At 41.3% G+C, this 20462-nt stretch overlaps 1 protein-coding gene across 11 annotated transcripts in view; it reads left to right on the top strand.

Moving 5' to 3' along the window:
- The window catches only part of CADM1 (cell adhesion molecule 1), a 293287-nt gene that overhangs the window by 207453 nt on the left and 65372 nt on the right, over positions 1-20462 (top strand). For all 11 annotated transcript variants that reach the window (XM_005291394.5, XM_005291392.5, XM_065569020.1 and 8 more), the window contains 4 exons: positions 3493-3639; positions 4865-5017; positions 11466-11603; positions 13503-13658. In XM_005291394.5, coding sequence (XP_005291451.1) covers positions 3493-3639; positions 4865-5017; positions 11466-11603; positions 13503-13658 — 594 coding nt within the window. The remainder of the gene's footprint in view (positions 1-3492; positions 3640-4864; positions 5018-11465; positions 11604-13502; positions 13659-20462) is intronic.

The following is a 20462-nucleotide window of genomic DNA, read 5'->3' as shown; positions in this document are numbered from 1 at the left end:
GGCATCATTGGAAGGAATCTATCCTTGTTGGAATTTGAGCGCCAGCTCTTTTTGGTCTCTTGCATAACCCAACTAAAGGAAATCATTGTTTCTTACCAAGAAAAAAAAAGTGTGCTGATAACTTTACTCCTTGTTTTGAAGCCTATGTAATTTTTTAGCTGGCTATCTGTTGCAGATTTCTTCTTTATAGAACTGGAGCTACTGTGATATCACTACATGGTCTCTTGCTTACCAGTCATAAGCACATGTGTACCATGCATGGATATAGTGATACTTTGCAAGGCTCATGAATGATGGAGTAAGTATAATTCTGACATAAATGGAGTCGCCCAGTGGGATGAACTTCAGATCAATTAGATTACAATTGAAAATATTTGTAGAAGAACACTCATGCAGATTAGAACAATAGCGATTGTGTTTCAGGTGTTGTGTTCAGGCATTAAAATTAACTTGTTAACCTTTCATAGTTACTTGATGTTTACTGAATTGTTTTTATTGGGTTTGCTTGTTGGTACAGAACATTCTGACTGATGTGATATATCCAGTATATTTTATTTATTGACTTCCTTTTAGTCCTGGAAAGGATAAAATACAAAAGGCTTTGGTAATATTATTTATATTAGTTGAACAATTTCTATATACACTTCTGCTGCACATCTTATTGCATTATTGTGTTTAGTGGCTGCCTAATTGCCTGTGCAGGTTTTCCTGGTTGGAAATTATCAAGTCTCTGTTGTGCATGTGAACTGTCCTATATGAGTGGGGCAGTCACTAAATTGTTTTCATGATATACCTCGCTTTTCCATTCTACACCCCCGAATCTCCAGTCCAGTTTATTTCATTACATTTAAAAGTTGTCCGTTTTTCTCCTGTGTTCCCTTATTCACAGTTTTTTAATGTTGCTAAGTATCATTCAATTGGAAAGAATATTTGGCCTGCTAGAGGGGAAAATATGTTGCATTCTTAGTACATAAAATCTATAGACAATTCAAGATTGAGAAAGGTAAATATAATTTTCAGACTTTTAAGCAAATACTTTTCTGTTCCCGTCTTTATCCATCTCAGTCAACTATCCTTGACTTTTTTCTATGACAGTCCTTGTTATCACAGCCAATGTCAGTGCTATAGGGCTTGGCCATCCTTAGGGTACGTCTACACTACCCATCCGATTGGCGGGTAGCGATTGATCTATCGGGGATCGATTTATCGCGTGTAGTGTAGACGCAATAAATCGATCCCCAAACGCTCTCCCGTCGACTGCTGAACTCCAGCTCGGCGAGAGGTGGAAGCAAAGTCGATGGGGTAACGGCGGCCGTCAATCCTGCGCCGCAAGGACGCAAAGTAAAGAAATTTTAATTCAATCTAAGATACGTCGACTTCAGCTACGCTATTCTCGTAGCTGAAGTTGCATATTTTTGATTCTCCTCCCCCGTGTAGACCAGGCCTAACTTTCATGCGCATTGATGTGATGAAGTGTATGTTGATAAAAACTTACTATGATCTCTTTACCACTTCAGCTTGGACCTGCTAAAGGCTCTCATCCTTGAAGGCAGAGGTTTAGTATAACTTAGTTGTGTAGTTTGAGATTAAATTAAAAAAAAAAAGACCAGTAATGTATGTAACAAACTACCCAATCTATAGGTACTTTAATTGCCTCTTAAGCGAGTCTTGAAAACTATTGCTTTATGATAAAACAGTACAATTATTGCTGTATTTTCCTCAAAAATATGCAAATCGCTGCTGAGAAAATAGCAACGGTTATTTGTGGTGATTCACAGATATTAAAAAAAAAATGGAGAATACGCCAAAGGAAGTGTCACCGACTGTATAAAGCTTCCCCAGATCCCAGAGACTGAGTGAAAGCTGCAGGTATAGAGGGGGGAATGCCTGATATTGTGGGGCTTTCTCATGTATGGCTGTTGTGAACATGGGCACTTCGTACCACAAGTGATTTCCTTTCAAAAACCTTAACAAGAACAGGCAGTATTTTGTGTTGCAATTGTCCTAACAATAATTCAGCACTTTTTTCAGTTCTAGAATCTGAGTAGTCCAGTCACATTTTCTTAAATCGCTCAGTGGGCTCGGTTCCCTCACCTCCATCCCAACAACAACAACAGAAAATGATGATGCCATGTGTTGCTCAATATTTTGCTGGAGATATTTGAATCTTTAGGATTGTTAGCGCTGCCAATAGCTTTTTTTTGATTAGCAAGAATTCCCATCAGCTTTCCCTTTTCTACTTTTGGTTGGAGAGTGGGGGAAAACTTTTTAACTAAGTGTTTCCAGAATCTTTCTTATATAATTATAATATACTATAGAAGTAAGCTCTTCCATTTCTCTTCTTGTTCCTCCTCCTTTAGTATATTTTAATATAACAGTACTAGAAATTGGCTGTATAGCAAATGCAATCAAATTTGAATGAACTAAAAATTGGGTTCCAGATTTTCACACCACTTAAAGAGGAAATCCCAGGATCGCTGTATTCTTGGAAGCGCTTCGCATTTTCAGTGAATCGGTTTGCCTCCTTAGCACCAAGATCTGCACATGTGGCTCCAGGAAATGTCTTGAATGCGTTAATAGGTCCTGATATTTTACTCCCTACAGCTTTGTTTTATCAGCAGCGCTATCAGTTCATTTCTCCATTTCACTCTCTTGTGTAGCTCTGATACTCTTTTGGTTTCCAGGGAATGAAGAGGTAGACATCATGCCATCAACTGCACGTCTCACAATGCCTCCACCACTTGTTTTTTAGGAGCCAGTCTGTGCCATGGTGCTTGGCTCCTTACTGTGATGTAGGGTTGAGATGAAGACGTGGCCCCCTAGAGTAAATCTCCTCTTGCTCCCTTCCCTCTTTCCCCCACTTTGGCATATGTTCCTTGCATATCTGCCAACCAGGGGGTTAATTTTAAAATATTTCATTCTGGGTGGGTGGGATAAGGTAGCAGATGTTTAGCTTCTAGGAGCAAGAGAATTTGCCTGCTCCTTCTTTCCCCAGTTCTTTCCTTGGAGTCACATTTTTACATCTAAATGAAATTATCCATCAGCAGTTTATAGAGCAGCCTTGCCAATGCATACAGCAGAAGGGGCAGTCTTTGTTTTTTAGAAAAGCAACTGCCCCTTCTCCACTCTAACCACCCACAGAACTCTCCCAGTTATTCTAGTCTAATTTAGTGGTGTTCATTAGAGTTAAACGGCATGTCGTTATTTTTCCTCCCCAGGATCCCCCTTTCAAATGTTGTCCAATGGCCAACTGTATATATGTGCAGCAATGAAATTATTTCCCAGGTAACTATAGTTATGAATTGTCTATGCCATAGACACTAAGCCAATAATAATGCAATAATACCCTCTTCATACTCAAGAAGGAATAGTTTGCTTCAGCATGGGGGTCCACCAAAGCTTATTCTTGATCAATTCTACACGAATCCTGGTGACATAATTTAAAAACTTGGCAATACAGTATTTAATCTTTTTCTTTCCTTTCTTTTTAAGGTGATGGACAGAACTTGGTTACTGAAGATGTGACAGTAGTGGAGGGAGAAGTTGCCACCATCAGTTGTCGAGTCAAAAACAGTGATGACTCAGTGATTCAGCTATTGAATCCCAACAGACAGACGATTTATTTCAAAGACTTCAGGCGTAAGTTTCCATCCCTGTATTATTTGGTAGCAACTGACCCCCACCCTCCTAGCCTTCTGGATAAAGATATTGCTAAAGCCTCTTTTTTAATTTAATGTTAGGCACTTAAAGTTTAGTTGATTCTTCAGAGCGTAGATGACAGGCAATCATAATCTTTCTCCTTAATGGAAACCTTGATGGTCCCTTTTAAAAGTCAGACTGTTTTACTTTGCAATAGGAATTGATTGTAGTAATTCAGGGTGAATTGCAACCGAGCGCCAAATATTTAGCTGACACAAACAAATTGAATAGAGTAATGCAGGAGAATACAATGTTCTGAGGAGTAATATGTTTGGTCTGAAGATTGACATGTTCAAGATAATCTGTCTCCTTTAAAGCCAAAACAAAATCTGTCGCCATGGTGCTCAGTGCAGGAGGATGGCTTTATTTCCTGTTTAGACAATACTGTGAGGCTAACAATTGAAATGAAACTATTTAAATTATTTAGTCTAATGGCTGCTGTTGGAATTGGACGGGATGGACCAGGACTACTTGTGCTCTCTGTGTACACGCAGCACAGAGGGTCTCTTCTCCAAAATTGTTTACAATCTAAGTAATTAGATGGGTGAGACAAACTCAGCGGAGATTGTGATTTACTGGTATTGCAATAGATCTAAGGACCCAGATCAGAGATCAAGGTCCCCATTTTGCTAGGTATTACACACACTCTGCCCCAAAATTGGCACTTGAGAAAGACCATCAGTGAGTCTTAGTTGAAATATTTGTCAGTGCTGTCAAAATTCCCAAAGGGATTTTAGCAGTAATTACTTGTGTAAGGAAACCTAAACCTTAAATTCTTTGCCCTGATTCTTATCTCTGCTTCATGCCCGTTCTAATCCACTCATGGTATCAATCCTGCACTCTGCTTTAAGCCACAAAATAACCCCCTGAATTGTTTTTACGGCAGCCTTCTTACCAAAAACATCGCTGCATCTTCTGAAAAACAAAAGCTAGACACATCAGTAGTTTGTATGGAGAATTGGTATTGATTAGTTATATTGGTCTGAGCACGTGAGTATTGTTCAAACCCAAACTGCAAGGAGCTGGAATAATGTGGAAAACGCAGGAGTTTGGTTTAGGCACCATGACTACTCTTTCAGGCTTCTGGCTTTGCCATGTTTTTGTGGGAGGAAATGTACTATCTGTCTTGTTCATCACAATCACTAATGATCTGTTTGTTCCACAGCTTTGAAGGACAGCAGGTTTCAGTTAGTGAATTTCTCTAACAGTGAACTCAGAGTGTCGTTGACAAATGTCTCCGTTTCTGATGAAGGAAGATACTTCTGCCAGCTCTACACCGATCCCCCACAGGAAATTTATACCACTATGACGGTGCTTGGTAAGTGCCGGGCACTAAACTCGAACTCTTCAGTTAACATGGAGGGTCCAGGAATGAAGGGGAGGGGAAAGGGAATCAGCACATGGTTTTTGGAAACTATTTTTTAGCGGTTCCAGCCACCAAAAGTTGCTAAAACTTAATCAATTCTTAAGACTTGCCTTATAGAGCCACACCCACTCTGAGATTTCACTAAAAATCTACTTTTTTATTCCAAAGAGCTTTTACACTAAAGACCAGCTGCCTTTATGGATCTATTGAGTCTAGGACTCGAAACAGCAATCTCAAGATTCTGAAGGTGACTAGCAAAGATCAACCTACGTTTTCAAGTGAGCCATTTGCCACATGGAACATCCTAGCTGTTAGCGACTAGTTGTGTTAGCTAAGGGAGGAAAAGACTGGCTGTGTGCCTCTACCCAATACAATTTCTTTGTAATCACTCTCCTCTTTCTAATTAATATCCTGTTTGTAGTGGAGAAGCCAGGTGTTTGTTTTTTCTGCAGCATTTCTGTTTCGTGAGATAAGTACAGGTTTAGGAGCCAGACGCCCCTGAATTCTAAGTCTGGCTCTGCCTGTCACTGACTCACTTGGGCAGGTCACTTAAATTCCCTTGGTCAGTGTCTCCATTTGGGACAATACCTGCCGTGCCGAGGCTGCATGAGGATGAATCACTGCATCGGCTGAGTGTAAACATGAATTCCTAATGTGACATTTTGGAGTAAATCTGACACTGTTACTGACTTGGAGTGGATGTTTGCCCAGCCAACAGTCTGGGGAATGGCAAACACTTACTAGGGGAAGACAGTCAGCTGGCTTTAGTAATCCTGCAAACTATCCTCACGAACTTTCCTAGGCCGCATGCCTTTCATCTTTAGGGTAGCAGAGTATATCTGTGTGTGTCACACTTCAGCAGGAGGGTGGGGATCGTGGTCATAGATTCTTTTCAGTGAGGAGAAAAAGGGAAGGAATAAGATGTAAGTATATTATTTATCTAAAAGTAGGGGTATATTAATTATGGTTCCTCTCAGTGGCCATATTGGGACCCTTGGTCTGCGTACCAACAGCAATTCTTACTAGCTCGTAACTTTTCTCATTGGGACCACTGGGGTAGGCAGGCCCATATTTCATTTGTTCCTCGTCTACTACTTCAACTGCAGGAGGAAACCTTTGAGGAGCAAAAGGCCAAAGCAGACAAGGAGGGTACTCTTCAAACTGTCATCACATCTTTCCCAGATGAAGCTGTTATGCCCCCTCCACCTTCTCTGGCTTCAAACAGTTTCAGGAGCTAATAAAACATGTTGCGGATTCATTGCATGTTCCCCTAGAGGAGGTTTGAGAGTCACAGCACAAACACTTGGACATTTTGCAAATGACACTTTCTGCTCAAGAGGCCTTGCCTATAAATGAGGCCCTCCTGGATCCTGCCAAGACCATCTGGCAGACCCCAGCAATGGTATTGCCCATGTGCAAACATTCTGATAAGAAGTATTCTGTCCCAGCCAAGAACTGTGAACATTTATTTTTGAATCCTTTGCCTAATTCCCTGGCTGTTGAAGTGGTGAACGTGGCAGACAGCACCATTCATCTGCAACCCCAGAGTTTAGAATTGCAAATTACCAAGCTCTTGTGGCTAAATAATCTCACCAGTTATTCCAAATTCACCACATTTATTAAACACCTTCCAGCAGAACATCGCGAGCAGTTCCACGCTGCCATAGCTGAAGGTCAGCTAGTGACTAGAACATCTTTACAGGCCTCCTTAGATGCAGCTGACACTGCAGCTTGCTCCATCTCCATGGCAGTCACCGTACATTGGGCATCCTGGCTCCAGTTCTGTGGGTTACCTAGAGAGTTTCAAAGTATTGTTGAGGACTGCCCCTTGATGGACTGAAACTCTTTTTGCTGGGACCACAGGTGAATCATCGATCACTTAAGGTCCCAAATAAGAACGAAGGGTGGAGACCAATTCTAGATCTGACTCCTAAACTTTCTGAAAATACAGAAATGCAGAATGGTGACTTTTGCAGCTGTAATTCCACCAATGGATCCAGGGGGGTTGGTTTTCAGCCCTCAACTTTCAAGACCTTATACTTTCATGCCACAATTTGTCCTTTTCACGAGAGATTATTTTGGTTTCTGGTCAGTCAAGATCACATCCAGTACTGGATACTTGTAGTCAGCCTTGTCTCTGCTCCAAAAGTATTCTTGAAGGTTTTGGCAGTGGTCACCAACTACCTTTTGTTTATTGGAGACAATGGTTTTTCCATGCCTTGATTGGTTGCTCCAGGGCCAGACTTGCAACGAGGTTTCTCTCTGCCGTAAACTCATCACTGCCCATGCCCCACAGTTAGGTCTCCAGCTCAACATCAAAACGGCCACTTTGACCTCAGTACAAAGGAGAGAACCAAGTCATTTAGCTAGTCTCCCAGGCAATTCAGTTGCTGACCTGTTCAAAGGAACCACCGTCTCCATTCAGAGTCTGTCCAGGTGGATATCTGGATTCATTGTTGTTAATTTGCCGATACACAAGCTCCTCCCAAGGTGTTAGCCCATTTCACTAGATTTCTGTCAGTGTCTATGGTGGTTTTTAAACATGTTCCCATTGTTGGGATCTGCAAGGCTGCAATTTGGACATCAACACATACCTTTTCCAAACACAATGTGATGGATCATTCTTCTAGATCAGATGGTGCCCTGGGGAATGCGGTCTTGTCTTCGGTGTTGGACTCTACTTCGAAGCTCCCTCCTCATGATGAAGATATTGCTCGGAAGCCACCTGAAGTGGTGCACCCATAGGGATGCTAGTTGAAGGAGTCCAGTAATTGGAATTCTTCGAGAGGTGTCCCTCTATGGGTGCTTCACTACCCACCCTACTTCCCTTCTGCTTTGGAGTTTCCTCTGTGGGACTTTGTGGTGGAGAAGGAACTGAAGGTGGTTCACTCACGCAGTCCTACATATCATTAGTATGGGGCACAAGGATGTATAGGGCACATGCGCATGTCAAACCAGCATTGCTACCAATAATCTCTGCTCAAAGGCTCAGTGTCCAGTTGAAGGTCTGGGGACAGTGGCATAAACTGGCACCTGGTCTGCTAGCATCACAATAATAAATGAAGAATAAAGTCTTGTTCGCTGACTGTGGTGTTCTTTAAGGAAAGTACTATGTACATTATGCAGTTGTTAAACCTCTTAAAGTGCTTCAAGATGCTTATGCATGTTTGTTAGTTGCTTGCTATTTAAGCAAAACCTTAAGCATAATTATAATGCAAAGTGAGGGATTTCTGTTAACTTTTGTCTGGGCTGATTTAATAGCCACCATTTTATGTATTAGTTTGTATGTATAAAGAACTTGAAATCTTTCATCTGACGTTTTGTGTGTGCTCATTTGCTTAGGAATTATCCATTTTGGAGTGTTGCAGTTCACTTTTTCTACTCAGAATTGTCTTGGTGAAAATGTAATCTACTGAATTCTCCTCTTTTTCATCCTATTTCTCATGGTTTGCAAGCAATGATACAGATGCAGTTATAAGGTTAATATAAAAAGCAACAGAGGGTCCTGTGGCACCTTTGAGACTAACAGAAGTACTGGGAGCATAAGCTTTCGTGGGTAAGAACCTCACTTCTTCAGATGCAAGAAACCTCACTTCTTCAGATGCAAGACAAGTCTTGCATCTGAAGAAGTGAGGTTCTTACCCACGAAAGCTTATGCTCCCAGTACTTCTGTTAGTCTCAAAGGTGCCACAGGACCCTCTGTTGCTTTTTACAGATTCAGACTAACACGGCTACCCCTCTGAAGGTTAATATAGTTACAGATAATAGTAGCTAATAGTATTACAGCCATGTCTAAAGATTAGTGCTGGCTTTTAAGCTCCTGTTAATAAGAGAACTTGAATCGCAGTGGAAGATCTTAATGTAAAATCTCACTCACTGATTGGTTGTAAATTTGGTTGTTTTTCTCATATTTAATAAGATTCTGTTCTGTCTTAGTGTTAAAACTGTGGAAACAATGTTTATAATCCGCCCTAGTATGGATCTCAGGTTTATCAACAGCCTTCAAGTTGTACTTCAGTTTTCTGATGTTCAGCTGAATAGGATGGTGTTTGTCCCCTTCAGTTTCTCTCCTATTGGTACATGTTTAAATGTATTGAGTTAGTTAATGTACGTTCACTCATTGCTAAGAGATGCATCAGAAGCAGTGGTATCTGTTTAATGGGCCTATAAGCAAGTGTTTTGTGTCTTCTATAACAGGCTAGAAAAATAATTTAGTTTTTCTCATTAAGAAAGTTGCACTTCAAGATTCAGAATATACCACTTTTCGTTTCTTCTATTCCAGCGCTATTTTAGAGGAATTGCAGCTGTGGGTATACCTGATGCATCTGTAAGGCCCTGAGCATCTAGGTATGTCAGTTCTTGGCATATTGGGGGTGCGTATGCATGTGAGTGTGCTCCTAGCCCTCCTTTCATGGAGTGGGAAACAAAGGCAGAAGCATATTCAGTTGCTTAAGAGCAGAGAGTGGCTGTCATTCAGGGTTGGGAACCAGGATCTCAGGTGCTCAAAACACTAGGCTAAACCTTGTTCCCTTGATTAAATGTTCACATAAAAAGAAAGTAAGTCAGAGCATGTCCTTGGTCCTCCTTTCTAGCACTTTATGATGGGATCTTGTACGTGGGAAGTAAATAGCACCTATATTTCCGTGTTGATGTTATACTTTAACATTATGCTTTCCAGTCACATTTTCAATGATAGGTTTCTCTGCTTTCCCAAGAGACTTTCTAGGTGTCTCTCACCACTGCTACGGTGAAGGAGCCATCAGTGGCTGCCTGTTACCATTTCTTTGTCATTTTATTATTTTTCCTCTCTTGCCGTGTATTTTAATGTCTTCTGTGACACTCTATATATTTATTTATTCTCAATGGATTAGAACATATGAAAATCTGAAATATATGGTCAGTTTCACTCATCTTGGAGAAAAGCTACAAGTGACTAATTAATTAGTCCTTCGATCATCTGGAAGATATTTATACATTTGTTCTTCGTGAGCTTGAAAATGTATGAGTCATATTTCAACCAGACAATTGCTTAATCATAGTGATGAGAACAAAAAATGTTGAGTTATCTTTGGAAATATCAGTTTAAATGCTTTACTTAAAGGCCTAATAGGGATGGAATTGTGTATATTGGGTGATATATTCATGTTTCCCTCCTTACTGACTTATTCATCTTTTTCAGAATTTTAAACTTGTTTTTATCCTGTCTATGGATTGCATGCTACTGTGGTGGTGGTGGTCTCCCTTGGGTATTACACTGTTCCTAAATAGTATTGGATTGTTTTTCACTGATGATGATTACAGCCCTCTGGCTTTGTAGCTCACAGTAGTGTTGTCTCTAGAGGGTACCTGCCTTAAAGAGAGGAAAACTCTCAGCTTGCAGTAATTGCAATCTGAAGCAGTTATCTTTGTTAAGATCCAAAGTTGTTTCCACATCTCTTCATCAAATCTGGGATTGTATTTGCCTTCTGGTTTATTTTGATGGGAGATGCATTGGCAATTGGAGACAGTGGCATTCTATTCTGGTCCCAGGCTTGGTGGCTTTTTTTAAGAGGCCTAAATGTATTTGATCTTTGCTGGTCATCTTCCACATCTTGAAACTGAAGAGCAGATGAAAAAAGTTTTACCTTTAGGTAGGTATGGTACCTTTAAATGTAATCCCTTTTCTGTTTCCCTTCTCATTACTGACTGTAAAATTTATATGAATGCAAGCTGTATTCTTTGTGTGGTATCACACCCATGTAGCATGAAAGAGAGCAGACAATTTACAGGGGACCATGCTTAGGTGGGAGGGACTAAAGAAAATGTGAGAATTTAATGAGCAATAGTTGATGAAGTTCAAAGCTGGGCTGAAAACATTGAACACAACTATTATTAAGGGACAATAGTACAAATAATAATTTGATAAATTAAGAGATCTGATAAGTCTGGGTGCCTAGTTTACCCAAAAAGAATCCAGCTGTCAGGTTTAAAAAATAAAAGGAAGTAGTTCTTCACACAGCGCACAGTCAACCTGTGGAACTCCTTGCCTGAGGAGGTTGTGAAGTCTAGGACTATAACAGGGTTTAAAAGAGAACTAGATAAATTCACGGAGGTTAAGTCCATTAATGGCTATTAGCCTGTATGGGTAAGGAATGGTGTCCCTAGCCTCTGTTTGTCAGAGGGTGGAGATGGATGGCAGGAGAGAGATCACTTGATCATTAACTGTTAGGTTCACTCCCTCTGGGGCACCTGGCATTGGCCACTGATGGTAGACAGGAGAATGGGCTGGATGGACCTTTGGTCTGACCCAATATGGCCGTTCTTATGTAACATTGAGTAACTTGCTGATATGTTCTCGGGTATACACCAGTTAAAGATCAGAATGTACTGACCTTGTTCTGATTTATATTTTTGATTTTAGTCCCACCACGCAATTTGGTGATTGATATCCAGAAAGACATTGCCACTGAAGGAGAGGAGATTGAGTTGAACTGCACTGCCATGGCCAGCAGACCAGCCACCAAAATCAGATGGTTCAAAGGGAACAAGGAGCTAAGGGGTAGATTTATCTTCTAAATCAGCACCGTTTTAACTGACGTGGTCAAATTTTATACTGTCTAAATATAATATTGTGGTGACAGAGAATAGAAAACACTTGTTTTTAAAAAAAAAAAAAAAAAAATAGAGCAAGCTGTTTCAGACGCCATGTCAGTGGCAAAATATATGGGCAGACTTAAATGATAAACTCATCTTAGCAGTAAAGGTCTTTACACCTGTTTTGTCCCTTAGTTACCTGCCAGGATCCGAGTTCAGAGTTCTGGATTTGCTCTTCAGCTGTTGATGTCCTCAGTGATCTCTTACGGTGTGCGGGGAAGATAGCTCTTTGCCCTGATTTAGGGGTCAGTGTGATGGCATCAACTGGGGTGTAAAAGCATTTCCGTGCACTTTTAGATCTAGCTCAGTTCTTCATGCGGGATTGTGTAGATGTTCATATAACATGGGTTTCTTCTACTCTGTAAAGTCTAGTGCTTGTGGAATTTGTACAGACAAGTCACAACATGGATTGCATATGATGTGCTGTTTAAGTCTATGTGCACATGCCATCACCTCTGGTTTTGTCCCATCTGAGATAACAGATCCTTACAGAAGTCAGATACAGCCTGCAAATTTAACCACCTGCAAGGACAGGATAAAGTCCTCCGGACAGAGGACGTATATCCCTTCCCTCCCTTAGCACAATGACACATACTGAATTTATGCTGGTAATAGTGGACGGCAAAGCTGCTGCCACCTGTAGCATCCCATAGAGCCAACTGCTTTCCGGCACCTGTTGTCATCTAAATGATGCATGGATCTTCAAATGGCCTCCTCTTTGGTTTCTTTGGCTTTCCGTAGGGCTCCAGTACAACAGTATTTGACCACTTGTGCTTGACCTGTCCAGTTCCTTTATTAAGCTTTCTCGCTTCAGCAATTGAATTCCAACAGTCCTGTATCTTTGAAGACTGCCGAGCAAGTAGAGGCTTCTTGAAATACCAAATCACCCTGCTGATTCTTTGGCACAGTGGGGTTTTCAAAAATAGAAATAGGGAAACTGAAATAGTTTTCTTTGTTCTTGATTTTATACGGACTCAGATGGAGAGAGAACCAGGATCCTCTTTGATTATGCAATCTTTCCTCTAAACAGAACAGGTTGTTGTTTTTAAACAGTTGTCAACATGTTTTACCTATGTATTATCCACAGGAGCTATTTTGTGGGCTTGAAGGGGAGGTGTCGCTTGTAGGTTTCCCTCTTATCCATTTTATCTCCATGATTTGAACCATAAAAAGTGCAGCTGATAAGCTCATTTAAAAGAGGCAGTGGTTTCTGGTCAGCAAGTATGTGCTGAGTTCATGGAAAACCTCGTTAGTTTGTCACGTAACCCTGAGCCGCCTCTTTCCTGTTCTGTGTGTGTTCTGGAAGTCTTGCCCGGTAATATACTTCACTCCAACCCACTGCTATGATATTTTCAATGGATCTTCAACAGCGTCACTGTTTAAATATTTTAATTACTGTTTTTAATTATGTTAATCCATTTACTCTCTTTCCCTCCTAATAGCTGATGATGGGTTTTCATCTCCATAGCATCTGAATTCCAGGATGCTTTCCAAAATACCCCCCCCAAGCTCTTAAATCAGTGGCAGTGTAAGCATCCTGGCATTTTTAATCCTTGTGACAGCGCACTGTATATTTTAAGTTTTTTAATGACTTTGGTAGGAGGGATAGTATTACCCACGTGTACACCTCCCTGCCCTGAGCAGTCAATGCTATAGAGATGAAAGTTGGAAATTTAAGGGCACATTGTTCCTAGCACCTCTTTTGTCTACCATGGTGATGCCAGCGAGATGATGACAATGTGATGTTGTCATGAATATGCTCTCCCGTGATTACTCTGTGCTCTCTCCCTCATCTATCTGGCAGGCAAATCTGAAGTGGAGCAATGGTCTGATATGTTCACTGTGACTAGTCAGCTTTTGCTGACCGTGGGGCGCGAGGACGATGGGGTCCCTGTCATCTGCCTGGTAGATCACCCCGCTGTCAAAGACTTACAGACCCAGCGCTACCTAGAAGTAATATGTGAGTACCAGAGCTTTCTATTCTTCTAACCTAGAATGTTTCTCATTTAAACAGAAGTTCAGAACCATTAATTATGTAATTAGGTTTTATTACAGTGTAGATAGGGTTTATAAATGTAGAAATCAAAGTATTGAGTATTGTTTAATGGTTTAAACAATGACTTCTCCTTGCAGTTTTGCGGTGATGCCAAATTCCTACTTTTATTCTCTCCACATGGAATAACTTGCTTTACCCAGATTTAGCACCTTGAAGGGTTAATAGCTAGGCCTTGTAATTATGTCACAGCAGATTAATTTTAATTTTAAGTCCTAACTTTTTTAACAATGCATGTATTTCTTTAAAAGTTAGCATCACTGCCGAGCTCCATTTAAAGTAACTTACTGCAGTTCTCCATTGGTAAATGAACTGAGAGACACATGCTGGGATGCAAGAGAGACTTTCATAATGCATATAATGGGAAGTATAGTACAGTAGTTCTTTTCTAAATTACAGCTGCAGAAATATGTTTTAAAAATAGTGGAACTTTTAAGGTAAAGGTCAAGTAAAAGCACCCTGCTAAAGCAAGCTAATCTTAGGGTTTAATGCTTCTGACTACTTTCAGGAGAAAAGCTAGGTGGGACATTTCACTTCGTTCTCTATGAACTGCCATTTATACACATTACATGAGTGATGTACATAAATAGAAAAGTAGATTTCTGAAAATACCCATGGGGCAATCCACAGCAGAGGTGGCTCATGTTCATATTTGTGACACAGAACACAGTCATGTTAGCATCACTGTGTCATGTTATCAAGTGGAATATGGCTTTTGAAATCAGAAATGCAAACAAACCTGACATTGCTGTTCTCTTGTGTTGAGGCAGACCCCCCAAAGTGGTGAGATGCTAAGATGACTCAAATTCCTTTCTTTTGTAGGTTCATCTCAACCGTAACATTATATAAAGGGAGTGGAGAGTTGTTAATGTTCCATCTATTTCATTATGTAGCTTCATTAAGAGCATTCTGCTTACAATTTTCATATCACTGAAACTAGCATGAAGTAATGTCCCTATAATAGGGAAAACAAAAATGATCAGATACTACCTAAATTGGCAGATACTAGATTTCTTGTGACTGTGCTAATGTGTAATTCATTTTATGCAAACTTAATGTCCATTAACATTTCTTGTAGAGCTCCATTAGCCTTAATAATACATTAGCACCTTTGTGAGGCTTGATCAACTACTTAACGGGGGGAAAATCCCATCTCTCAGATGATACAGGAAAATTTAAATGCTTTTTTTTTTTAAACTTGTTTAGAAGGGGGTCAGATTAGTAGTTTAAGGCTTTCCTATGGATATTTCTGTGTAATGCCTACCTTTTGGCGCAGTAGAAATGGGTCCGACTTTTTAACAGTGTGTGCAGTAGGGTTCCTTCTACATTTGTCTATGAAAGAGAGAATAAATCTCTTTTCTGAATCCTTTTGGTTGCAGCTTGTAAAAGGCAACACACAGAATGATGACAAAGCACATTTACACCTGTGGTTCTCTGAAGGTCGTGGGGGACATCCAAAACCTGCACTGTATTGGTTTTGTGTTGCAAAGGGCATTTTTTCCACTTATTGCTAATTTTAGGCCTGCCTTTGGGTGTCTCTTGGGAAGGGAGAGGTGTTACCTAATGCTTACCACAAGTTTGTTGGAATGCACTTAATGCAGAGCTTTCTGCAAGAGGATGGGGAAACAATGTGAAATGGTCTTGTTGACTAGCGTGTTTGTCTTCATGTTCTGAAATTAACCTGGAGCTTGTGAAAGGCACTAGATGAATAGCTCTGCCAACGATCATTGCTTTTTGATCCACAGAACGAGCAAATGGCCCAGGGAGCTGCACAATGTGTGTCCTAACAGTCTCCTCTCTCCCTCTATCAATCTGTGTCAGCCCTCTCCTGGTGTTGAGGGGAGTTTGGTCTCCAAGATGCGTCAATTTCTGGCCCTTCTTCTGAACCTGTTGTGGGGGTGGTAATGAAGATTTGTATAGTCAGAGGACACTGAATTATACTTATGTCTAAGCTATATTGTGATAAGTGGGCCTACAAATGTACCCTAATTGTGAGCTCGTCTTTGAAAAATATATGAAGGTTTATAAGAGATCACAATAACGTAAAGAACAAATGTGGATGTGAGAAGAAGCAAAAGTGAGACAGATTGAATTAGTTTAAACAACAAGGCCTACTAATGTAACTCAAGGACTGTGTTAAGATCGTGCTTGGTACCCGAGAGAAGTGTGGAAATCTGTGAACCAGAATTGGTGTGCTGGAAACTAGGCCTAATTGGTGGGGGGGGGGGGGGGTATTCCGCCTATCGCTCCTTTTGCAGGTCCTCAAAGAGATTTTGGGGAGAAAAATTTGCTACTGGAGTGAGCTTCACCCTCATGACAGCCACCCCCACCATCGCTTGGGACCCTGGGCCTTTGTCATCCCAATCCTGAAAGATATCCTGATTTGACGGGGCAGAGAGAGGGACCTAGATGTCATGACCAACCACACTGGTTCCAGCTGACTCCCAAACACCACCTGGATGAAAGAGAATCGAACATCGTAACAGCTCAACCCCATCTCCGCTAACATTTCCCCCCCTCTTTTCCCCAAAAGGACAGTTTTTTACCCCCTTTGATACCATCTAAGGCCACGTCTACATTTTCCCTTATGTCAGCCAAACTTACGTTGCTCAGGGTCCCGCTGACACAGCTACTGCCATTCATTGCAGGTGGTTTAATTATGTCAATGGGAGAGATCTTTCCTGTCGGCAAAGAGCAGCTACACGAGAGATCTTACAGCTGCATCGGTACAGCTGTGCGGTCAAAAACTCGCTAGTGTAGACATAGACTAAGACTGTCAAACAAGGGATTTTATTTTTCCTTCTAAAAATCTCTCTCCAGCTAAAGGGAAGGGGACGGAACAAGGGATGTGGTTAAAATGAAAGCCTTATTTAATAACTGACATTTCAAATGCTTTAACCTTTTGGCCTTTTTTTCCTTTTAATGGTGTGTTTTCCATGGGACTAAGCAGGCTGAGGTCTCTGTATTTCAAATCCTGAACCTCGTTTAACACTGTTTAATGTTGGGCAGTGACTGGGTTATGCTAACACCTTTTGGTCCATATATTCAATCTGAATGAATCCAAAAGCCACCAAAGAACCATCGCATGGAAAGGGCTTCCAGTCAGTACCGGCCTGTTTTGGATCTGACCTGGAGTCCAAGGCGTGGAAGGTTCTAGAGCCCAATTCTTATCTCTGGAGCCAGTCTCCTATCTATTTTTTCCAAACTTTGTTTTTGAAGACAATATGGTCGGAGGATTCACTGCGGGCCTAGGGAGGAAGTAAGGAAGGAATTGATGGGATCAAAACTCTGGCAGGAACCCTCTAAGGGGATTCCAGGCAGTTCTGTTTCTAGACCACTGGGAATTCTGTATCTAGACCACTAGAAGAGAAGGGAGCCAGTATGATCCAATGGCAGAAGTAGGGATCAGAGGATGGGGAGTGGTTGTGGCTGCTGATATTGGGAAGGCTGAGCATCAAAAAGAATCCACAGCGCTGCCATATCAGCTCTGGGTCCTGCAGGCTACTCGGCGGGCTTGTCACAGACCATGCCATAGAACCATAGGGGGCTGCTGGCCCGGATCTCCGTAGTGTTGTGGAGAGACCTGGCCTGACCCATAGCACTGCAGGCTTCTGTCTCCTGAGTCTCAAAGCTACTACATGTAGGAAGAAACTACAATCCCTTGGTGACCTTTTTTTTTTTTTAATAGATCAGATTCACACTAGCTCCAGGCAACAGTGAAGAGACAGCTGGAGCATTTACTTCCACGTTCCTCTCTGTGAATCGGTTTTCTTGTCCCTAAAATGGGAATAATACTAACCTTCCTCGGTAAAGCCCTTTGCGATCTCCAGAGTGGGGAAGTGTGATATAAAAGCTAAGTGTTATTGTTCCACATAGTTTCTCCTCACTGTGCACAGTGCATGCAGTTCAGTGCTTTGTTTACCCATTACCCAAAGAGGGGCTACATAAGGCGGAGGAAAATCCACTTGTCGTCTCTGACTGAAGTGTAGATCAGAGCGTCCTCTGACGCAGGGCCAGCCTTTTAAAGAAATTATACTCCTAAAATCAGGCATAATTGTCACTTTCTCAATAGCTTTTTAGAGCTGGGATTTGCAATCAGAGCGAAGTAGCCTCCAAATTGCTGTTTCATGCACTTTAGCTGACCACTTTGTTACCTCCAGCTTTACAGTATACCGAATCTCCAAGCAAGTGGCAATTAACATTTGCACACAGTGCTGTGTCAAAACATGTGTTTACATAGTTGTGTTGCTGAGCCCAGAGAGGCATAATTTGAAAGAGGGTTGGTTGCTTTGAAAAAAGTGATTGCATTTGTTGTTGCACAATGCCGGCTTGAACTTGCCCTTCCATCCATACATCACACCATGCCTGTTTCTTTGGAATGTCCGCTACTGACACTATACGGGGAGTCAGAGTAGACCGGTTTCCCAAGGTGTCGTATACCCCAGTGTTCTTAGTCTGTCAGACTTAAGAAAGAAAGGTGGTGTATGAAAAAGAAAGAAAAAAGTATTAGCAGGCAACTTTCAAGTGATGGATCCAACTTTCAAAGCTTATGAGCTAATATTTGTTGGTTTCAAGTTCAGAATGTGCAGGGACATCATAAGGCTAGTTGCAAAACGAACACAAGAAACACAGCATAAACCATAAAGCCTGGAATGTGGGGGGAGAGGAAATGGTTGGCGTCCTACTAAACAAATCAAAATAAAACCCACAAAAGAGAGCAAAGGCTGAATGAACTCAGCGTAATCTGGGCCTTATGAAGGGTAGTCTTGAAACAGAAGTAGTGCTTTCAGATGTTCTCCTACATATTTCATAGTAATTTTCCAAGAAAAATGTACTTGGGTTATTCCCTACACAGTTAATAGCAGCCTTGGTAATGTTTTTTCTGTCATGCTCTTGAAAAAGAAACCTCACCACAGAGTAACCAACATGTGCATGGTGCAAATGCAAATGATCAAAGAGAAGACTAGTCTGGGGTAGCCATCAAAAGAAGCCAAATGATTGCAGAAAAGTCCAAGTACCTTTCCCCAATAAACAAGTTCCTCCTATTGTCCCCTCAGATGGTGTAAATTACCACTATAAAATAGCCAGGGTAAAATTTCCCTTTCAAAAATGTGGACCCTAAAAATAGTATTTTCAAAAGCTCCTTGGTGATTTAGGAGCTCAGGTCTCATTGAAGGTCAATAGCACTTCTGCTTCTAATTCATGCAGGTGCTCTTGAGAATGCTGTCCTTAAATATATATCTATTCCATTAGAAATATATTTTCAGCTGTTAAGAAAAGGAAATCATTCCACTGGAAATTGAGGTACAAGATGTCAGCCTGCAAAGTGACCTGTTACAATGAGTTTTATAAACAATTCATTTGTACGTTTTCTTGTGTGTTACAGTTCAAAGAATTGAAAGATTTCAGCTTCTTTTTCGTTTACCAACCACTCCTAAGAGCTAACTTTTTGAAATGGCTCTCAGCCCGACTCCCTCGGGCTGAGTGCTCTCTACATCGCCTAAAATAGGCTGGGGTGGGGAGTCGGTGCTCTAAGGGACAATGGATTCCATCTTAGGCTCTGACTTCACTGATCAGAAAGGCATGTGTGCAGTAGTGTTAGCTGTAAAAGTAAAACAGTGGAGACAAGTGGAGTTTCACTGTAGGGTAAATTAGGCAAGGTCAACCACATCCCTGACCTTTGCCTCGCCTATGTCAGGGTAAAAAATTCAGATGCCTTGCTCCACTAGGATTTTATAATAAGCTAGCAAACGAGCATCTGTTATCTCACTTGAGGGTAGGGATGGAGAGGGAGACATTTGTGTCAGGGAAGGCACAGCTTCAGGTGATGCGGGAAGTAGAGTTGATGTCTCAGTCTACTTAGAACTATGCCTCAACATGATTCTGAGGGAGCGTATTGCTGCAGCGTCCAAACCTATGTGAGTGAGAAAAGGATGCCCCAACTCCTCGTGGTTATCATCAGAAATTCCAGGGCACTTTTCATTAGAATAAGGCTAGTGTCCTAGCCAAATTCCATTGTGACATTAATATTCTGGTCACCTAACGTTCCCCTGTGGTATCAGTAGGCAGCAAGGTCCTTATCCTTCAATCCCCTGCCGGTAAGCCTACTCATGCAGAGTTTCAGGGAGAAAAAACATGGACTTCTGGTGTTTTCCAAGTCCTTTGGGTGTGCAGTAGAATTTGTCTCACTATTCCACAAGCCCCATAATGACCCCATTTCTTAGCAAAGACTTAGTAAGGCTGTTGCTCGTTATGCTTAATGTGATTGTTCCATTATTACCTGGTCTTCTGCTTATTTGTAAGCATTTTGTCATGTTCTGAGACTGTAAACTCAGAGGGACAAGCACAGTCTTGTGTTGTGTTGTATTGTATTGTGTTGTGTGTGATAAGGATAGCTAGCACTGTAGGACTCTGCTCCCTGTTTTGGATTAATAGGGCCGTGATGGTGTCTGATATGAGAGACTTAATAGAAAAATACTACAATCACTTTACTACTGTACTGTGAAGTGCGCAAAGTAGTTAAGTGAGCTGCAAGTTCTCAAATAAATGAACTCTGAGTTTGGTTTTTGCCTCTCTGATGTTGAGTAGTAGCTCATCCTACTCATGAAGGGATAGCTCAGTGGCTTGTTAAACCCAGGGTTGTGAGTTCAATCCTTGAGGGGGCCATTTAGGGATATGAGGCAAAAAGCTGTTGGATGATTTAATTGGGGA

The sequence above is a fragment of the Chrysemys picta genome, chromosome 16 (genome assembly GCF_011386835.1).
Source record: "Chrysemys picta bellii isolate R12L10 chromosome 16, ASM1138683v2, whole genome shotgun sequence".
In the NCBI taxonomy this organism is placed as follows: domain Eukaryota; kingdom Metazoa; phylum Chordata; order Testudines; family Emydidae; genus Chrysemys; species Chrysemys picta.
Note: the sequence above shows the minus strand (reverse complement) of the source record. Positions and strands in the feature narration are given on the sequence as shown.